Genomic DNA, 8,441 nt, shown 5'->3' with positions numbered 1-8,441 from the left:
TACTTACCTCCTCTCACATGTATAGCTATTCTCGTTCAGTGCTGCCCTCTGTATAAATAAATGTTTTCGCATGCCACAAGCCTTGAGCTCCCACGTACTCCGCGACCAATGTGGTTCACTGCTTTTCACATGTAAATCATCATGTGATAACCCTCCACCAATAGGAGCACGACACACCCTCCTAACACATGTGACTCCCTCTACTCGATTTTACCAAACTATCACTTCGAGATTAGGCAGAAAAGGAAGCACCGATTTTTAGTGGGGATGAAGAGTTGAAAGTGTGAGAGGAGGTAAGTATCTATCGGAAATATATTAGCAGTATAAGAAAATATCTTCTGATATGGTACCTTACCTCATCTCACATGTATATCTAGAATCCCACATTCAACAGGCAGAGGGACTGGTGCGAGGGATAGAAAAAAGTATCTTTTGAAAGTGTCCGAAGAACATCCATGAAGTGTGACCCCCATTAGGTGAGGAACACACGTGGGAGACTGCATCACTTTTGTACCAGGTATACTCAGCACCCAGTGTGGAAATAGGTGTCGCATACATGGGCAGTAAGTGGGAGGAGGACAACCAAAAAGGAGAGAAAACCGGGTGGGTTCAAATCCGAACCACAGTATACTGAAATCTCAATCCCAGTGAAGGAAATCTGTATAAGAACCATCTATAGATGGAATGTGGAGAAAGCTAGAATGGATTTTTCCCACGGCTGGTCGATTCTAGTTCAAAACCAATCGCCATTGGGAATACAACTTCTGACCTGGAGATGCTAGGAGAGAATAACACCAAACATTCTGAAATCTCAATCCCAGTGAAGGAAAACTGTATAAGAACCATCTACAGATGGAATGTGGAGAAAGCTAGAATGGATTTTTCCCACGGCTGGTCGACTCTAGTTCAAAACCAATTGCCATTGGGAATACAACTTCTGACTTGGAGATGCTAGGAGAGGATAACACCAAACATTACTGGGATAAATGGAAGATGTTGGATAGGACAGCTCAATAACCAGCCATAAAAAAAAAGCCCCATGATCAAACAGCCAGGTGAGGAAATCCATAATATGAGGAACCATGGGCCGAGAATGAGAAAAACCTCGACTCAAAGACCAATGGTGGAAGACCTTCCATTTACATTGATAAACTTCAAGAGTGGAAGGTTGAATGGTCCGAGATGGAGTGGAGGCAACATGCCTAGAAAGTCCAGAACACCTTGCCATGGACCTGATAAATGCCAGGAATAAAGTCAGAGGGTGTGAAGGATAGGATGAAGGACCGGTGACCAAGGGTGATGGAGTAGAAATGGAGTGAGAAGAAAAGGCAATAGGGATGCAGTGTGAAGCTGAATGAGATGAGGAAACCAAGGTTATGCTGGCCAGTAAGGAGCAATCAGAAAGACCTGACATGGAGTTGCATCAATGACCAATATCACCCTGGAAAGGAGTCAGATAAGAGGATGATCCAGTCCTGACTGAAAGCATCTACACCAGGGCCTGCGGATGAGGAACTGGAGACTAAAACAGAGGTAACTTGGTGTTGAGGAAAGTGGCAGAAACATCCAGATGAGGAGTTCCTCACTAATTGCATAGTCACCTGAAAACCTGAGGGTTGAGAGATCACTCCATGGGATAAACCTTGTTGGGTCTGGAAAGTTGATCCATCACCAGATTGAAAGCACCAAGAACATCACATGCAAGAAGACAAATCCACAGCATGTGGGCCCAATAAAGGAGTTCTAATGTTCAACCACAAAGGGAATGGGTAAGGGTGCCCCTTTAGTGATTGATATAAGCCACAACTTGGGAATTGTCTGAATGGATCATGACAAGTCAGTTCCATACAATAGGAAGAAAATGATCCAAAGCATGTCATACTGCGAGAAGCTCCAAGATGTTGATATGGTAAGGCTTTTCTATCGAAGGCCATTGTCCAGAAGCTGAGTAACTGAAGTAGCATCTGGACTGATGAAAAATAGGAATATGGAGATAAACATTCGAGATGTCTACCTTGGTCGATTCATATAACGATCAATCTCCTGATGAATGATAGCCAAAAACTCCTCAGCTGAGACCCCTGACCTGAAGCCTGTGTAATGGCACTTGAAGTAATAATAAGAATATCAGAATTTGTAACACAAACTTCAGAATTCATTTTAAACTGGGAAGAATTCAAAAAGCAGATGAAAAAAAATAGATAAACAAAGGTAAGTTATTGTGGGAAAATACTACAGAAAACCAACTGTAGCAAAAGAATAATTAAGTTAGATCACTACTTCGCACAAAAGAAAAAAGAACACAAGAAAAAGCAAATTTAAAAATGTCTGCACTAGATCACTGCCTAACAAGAAGTGATAGTTTGGTAAGATCTAGTAGAGGGAGTCACAGGTTGTGTCACACTCCTATTGGTGGAGGGTTGTTGCATGATCATTTACATGTGAGATGCAGTGAACCATATTGATTGTGGGATACATGGTAGTTCAAGGTTTGTGGCATACAAAAAACTTTTTGCATATAGAATACAGCGTTAAACGTGAATAGCTATATACATGACTAGAGGTAAGATACCATATTGGAATAACATGTATGTGCTGTTTATCATTTCAGAATAACAAAGGGTTTTGAAGGAGGTTAAGGATTGGATATGTGAGCCACTTACTACTATTTTTTTGTAAAGGATTGGAATCTAGCTAATGTTACTCCTCTTTCAAGGGAGATAATTAAAATGTCCCAGTAATGATAAGCCTATTATTTGTACATCAGTTGTGGGAAAAGATTTGGAAACTCTAATAAAAGATACTTTGCAAAGTCATTTAACAAAGTTTAGAATCTTATTGGTTAGTCAACATGGTTTCACTAAGGGAAAATCTTGCCTTACAAATCTTTTGACATTCTTTGAAAAGGTCATTGCTTTTCTGAATTTTCAGAAAGCATTTCACAAGGTGCTTGTAAAAACATTTTCTCTGTTGGTGTGGGGGATAAGTTAGCTAATTGGATAGAAGAGTGGCTGGATGGAAGGTAGTGGAGAGCTGTTTAAAATAGAGTTCAGTCAAACTGGATTAACGTTATAAGTGGGGTACCTCAGGGGTCAGTCCTTAGAACCTTTGCTATTTTTGACATAGATGAAGAAATGGTCAATAAATTACTTAAATTTGCTGATGATATTAAGGCTTGGGTATTGTTAGCTGTGAAGAGGATGCTGCTGCTTTACAAAAGGATTTAGTTCATTTAGTGAGTTGGGCAAATAAATGGAAGATGAGTTTTAACAATAATAAATCCAAGATAATGCATGCGGGTTATCATAATTTGAATTATAAGTATAATTTGTATGGGAATAACCTTAACAGTATCCTGAAAGAAAGGGATATTGGTATAATGGTTGATTACTCTCTTAAACTACTGTGTGCAAGTAGTGTGCAATTGCTAGTAGTAAGGCAAATTGGATTTTAGGTTGTATCTACAGTTATTGAATACAAGTCTAAAGAGGTTATACTTTCATTGTATAGATCATCAGTTAGGCCATATTTAGAATATTGTGTTCAGTCTTGGGTTCCTTACCTTAGGAAGGACACTGAATTGTTGGAAAGGGTTCAGAGGAGGGTTACCAGAATGGTGCCTGGAATGAAGGGTTTGTCATATGAGGAGAGATTGATATTTGAAATTGTTTTCTCTTGAAAAAGAAGAGTTAGAGAGGATCTCATTGAGGTGTTTAAGATTGCAAAGGGAATTAAGTGTTGTTGAATCATCTTTTTCCATATTTAATGGCAAGAACAGTAGGACTATGGGACACAAATATAAATTTCAACAAGCTAAGAGTATCTTCAGCTAAGACATTTTTATTTTTCTAACAGGGTGGTTGGCCTCTGGAATGAGTTGCCTTCAGATGTTGTGGAGGCAGTAAATTTAAGCGACTTTGAGAGAAAGCTTAATAACTATATGAATGATGATGGCTGGCTTTAAGGTTTTTCAAAAATAGTCTTAGTTTAGTTCAGAGGATGGGACAGCAGAGATGGATCAATAGGTCCCTTGTTGTCCCTAAACATTATGTTATAAGACCAAGTTTGTCAACTTACTGCACAGTGTATTTATATTTTAAGTAGACCTTCATTTTGAGTAAAGAATATAATTCTTACTGAGTTTACAAATACTTTACTGGTATCAAAATTTGCTGTTTCAAATCATTTGAGCTACAATTTCTACAAGCATTTCCTATTATTATGCTCATGAGTAACCGCTGAAGATTACTTGTCCCTAGCTCTTTTAGCTTTCACTTTGTCTGACCTCAGTTTCACTTACCTCAAGCAATCAAGTAACAGTTAATGTCAAGTCCTTACATTTTTGAGACAGTAATGAAAATTACTTTACATTACATAAGAAAGTCCCAATCAAAGATGTAAAATTCTGAAGTAGAAACAATAGTATTTACATTAATTTAAAAAAAGAACAAAATTTTGGAATCAACATGAAACATTTAAAATCTAAAGCTATGCACTTACTACTGGACAATGTAAAAGTTTCTTCTTCATTTTCCACTGACTTTATATCCAACAAAGAATCCTGCTCCTCATCAGAAAGGGGTTCAACTTTCATCTTTAATATTTCCATGGTTAAATCTGTGTGTCACCATTATATTCTCATCTGTAGCTTGCAGTTAGACTACAAAGAAACAGGTTAAGAATCAGATCTTGCATCTTTCTCAAAGGTTGTTACAGTCTTTAACAAATCGTGAAATACACATCATCCTGAGAACTTTCAGGATAATACATAAAGTTATATCTTTACACTAAAACTGTTACATGTTCTCTTTATCTCATCCATAAACTCATATTTCCATACTAAAACTGTTACAATTTTTCTTTCTTTGATTCATATGCTTATATTTCTATTGAAACTATTACAACTTCAATTAATCTGTTACTGACTTGTTTTTTTACTCTAAAACTGTAACAAGTTTTCCTTATGTGACATCACTATTTTCTGTAGTAAAATACTAAATTTTATCTTCATCCCATGTTTCAGTTGAAATTATTATAAGTTTTAATCTTTCATTCATTCTAGGTGAACATAACCCTAATTTCAAACCATTAGCCATAATTTAATAAAACCAAAACATTACAAAAGATGAAAAAACTGATGTATACAGCTCTTATGAAGTAACAAACAAGATGGAAAAAGAAAACCATAACAGCAGTATGTGTAGATTCAATATAGTGTCAATTTACATTCAAATACCAGTAGAAGAAGCCATTGTAATTACATTACACAAAATAGACAAAAATAAAAACAAAAATACATTTAGTAGACATAAAACAATTACAGTAACTAGGAAACAACTGTTTTATGTTTGGAAAAAGCTTCTATGCACAGAGAGGAAACTTAGGATTTTAAAGCATATTACTTCCAATATTAGCAATGCTATTCCACATCAGCATAGAGACAAAAGCCATTAATACAGCTATATTTCCACCACTTTCCTGGTGTTCATATGAGGATGCAGCTTTAAAGAAGAAGAAATGATGTTTTTTTAGCACAACAACAAACAACACAAAGACATAAAATTCAAAATAAAAAAAGATGAATAAAACTTCCTTAATATGAACATAAGGGAAAAGAAACATTCAGTTTACAAATTCACTTGTAAACTGGTTTTATGCACACAATAAAAGTCATAATCAGAAAATTAAAAGGATGCATAATAACAGCACTGAGAGTATGCTGCAATGAATATGAAATAAAGAAATAACAGAATATTTCAAAGCAAAAAATGAGTACCCTCAAGAAAACAATACACCAAGAAAAATGGACAAAAACAAGATGAAAAAGAGAACTGACCAAAACATTCAAGAAGTGCAATAAAAGGAATGTGTTTATGGACCAATACCACTTGTAGGTGTTATTAGTGAAAGATTAATTAATTTATGGTACAAATTAAGTAAAAAACATTAAAACTAAAATTAATACTAGACTAGGAAACAATATGAAAAATTTTCTACCAAAGTTATATAACAATATAAAGTATGATAATGGCACAGTGTAAGAAATATAATTTTTAGACTGCAAAAGTGTCTACTTAGAAGAAACATTTACAAAAGTAACAACCGGATGCAAGTAGTATGAAAAACAGTCAAACATAAATGAACATATGGTTGAGAAATAACACAAATAAATGTTAAAATGATAAATGTTTGATATGCCTACATATCATGCTCCTCCCTTCTACCTCTCTCTCTCACAGGCCTGTACTAAAGCCAACAATTAAACTTAACTTTAAAACCACTCACCTTTAAGCCAACCACTTGATATAAAAGCATGTTAACTTTACCACCTTCCTATAAACATACCTCACACAAACAGCACAAGCTTTTAACAATCAATCATATCTAACGACAATAAAACAAACCTTTTGACAAAGATTTAAACTTATATACAAAATACCCATTAACTTTAATTTTTAATTATATGCAATTCAAGACAAAAAGAAACCCTTTAACAGTAATAAGTACAGAAGAATATAAGCCTTTAGTAACATTAAAAATGTTACTTTAACACAAATACATATAACAATGTTCTTTTAACGTTGAATATAGTGACAAAGAACAAGCAATAGGCAAGTACACACACAGACAAAATATCCTTGGAAAAAGATAAAAATATAGTCAAAAAAGAGGAGACTTTATTACCTACCCCCTTTAGAAGGGGTAGTCTAATAGGCTACATAAAAATGAAAAATAAAACCCTTTAATGAATTACATACAAAATATCCAAGGACTATCCGATACCTAGGATTCCCTGGGGTTACATTTGACCAGCTACCACTGCCGTCCCCATTGGTCAGCAGGCACATGCATATCAGATACTCCAACCCAGCCTCATCCCTAACCTATCATCTGGTTGTCGTACTGGCAGTGCTCAGTTCCAGTTGGAAGAAATCGGGTTCAAGATAGTTCGGGTCCTACACAAGTCAAGCTGACTTCATTTAAGTGATGCTAACCATACCTTTGATCTTTAGGCTTTCCCAATGATAATTCCATAGGGGTTTCCTTCCACTTACAAATGATTAAACAATTATGGCACTAATTATAAAGTTTCAACACCTGGGTAGTACTTGCTGCCTTCCCCTTTACACTCACAACCAGCATCTTCATGTATTTTGTACTAATGATTTGCTTATTAAAATTATCAAAATCTGCCTGACTGGGGATATCCCTATCACAACCAAATGTATTGTTACGACACTGGAAGTCACGTGATGCTGGTGACACGTGATGAATTTCTCAAATGATCATGAATGATCGGGGAGGCCCAAGTTTGTTTGAGATGCCCTCTTTTTTAATATATAAGCCTCGCAGAGAGAGCCTGTGAAGATGAATGAAGAGAGTTCCAGGTAATTTATGATTTTGTTTCGAGCTAGTGTGTGTTTCCGAGATTGTGAATCGCTGCGACTTATAGCATGTATTATAAAAGTAGTTATGTTTAAAGTGACGAGAAACATACTGATTGTGAAATTACCGTGTGTTAAAAGTTGTATCGAGAAAGAATAAACTGGTTATAACCAAGAAAGGACTTGTATTGCTGAAGTTTCTCGGAAAGAATTTCTATTGGAAATTAACAAACAAGCAGACACACAACAGTATATGACCTACAATTTATTTATTGTACATGTATATGTACATGCCAACTAGTAAGTGAATGTGCCAACAAAGTTCTCATATAACAATGTAAGATTATACCATTTGTACAAAAGTACAAAAGGTATCACTTTAAAGTGAAAATGTCTGCGGTTATAGCTGTCAAAAGCATTGGAGATATTCCGTCTATCAGACGTAATTAAAACAACAGATGCAAAGCTAGGCAGCAAGTGACCGAAAAAGGGGTAGGAGGATTAGGATCTGGGTGCTAGAACCCACAATATCCCAGATCCCACTACCACTCGCCATCTATAGCAGGTTGTGGGTATGATAGTTTTCCCTAAAAAAAACAACATAAAAATAGAAATCAGATATTAAACCTCCCTTTATTTCTATCGAAGAACATCATTCAACCTTCTCGCTATTACAGTTACTCCATGATATTAAATTACAAAATATATACTATCTGTATGGGCAGTAAAGATGTTAACAAAGAAATTAAGCAACTAGAACAAAGCAACTTTCTGGACCACTTGTAGCCACCATGACACTGTGAAAAGTAATCAAAAATTAAAAAAACAATTCTATATCACTATACAATATAATAATTCCTGATAAATACACAATCGATTTATAACAATATAATAATAATAATTCCTGATAAATACTCAATCGATTTATAACAATATAATAATAATTCCTGATAAATACTCAATCAATTTATAACAATATAATAATAATTCCAGATAAATACTCAATCGATTTATAACAATATAATAATAATTCCAGATAAATACTCAATCGATTTA

The 8,441-nt window shown here is 35.2% G+C and overlaps 1 protein-coding gene across 5 annotated transcripts in view; it reads right to left on the bottom strand.

Moving 5' to 3' along the window:
• LOC106469309 (gastrula zinc finger protein XlCGF57.1-like) overlaps positions 1-8,441 on the bottom strand; it is a 74,099-nt gene that overhangs the window by 50,247 nt on the left and 15,411 nt on the right. For 4 of the 5 annotated variants that reach the window (XM_022397791.1, XM_022397790.1, XM_013929799.2 and 1 more), the window contains one exon: positions 4,501-4,660. In XM_022397791.1, the coding sequence (XP_022253499.1) occupies positions 4,501-4,609 (109 nt within the window). In that variant the 5' untranslated portion in view covers positions 4,610-4,660. Of the gene's footprint in view, positions 1-4,500; positions 4,661-6,783; positions 7,442-8,441 lie in introns of those variants that run through there. The other variant, XM_022397792.1, reaches the window with a different exon arrangement.

Source organism: Limulus polyphemus, unplaced genomic scaffold (assembly GCF_000517525.1).
Source record: "Limulus polyphemus unplaced genomic scaffold, Limulus_polyphemus-2.1.2 Scaffold3416, whole genome shotgun sequence".
Taxonomy (NCBI): domain Eukaryota; kingdom Metazoa; phylum Arthropoda; class Merostomata; order Xiphosura; family Limulidae; genus Limulus; species Limulus polyphemus.
The sequence above is the reverse complement of the archived record's forward strand: the minus strand, read 5'-3'. Positions and strand labels throughout refer to the sequence as shown.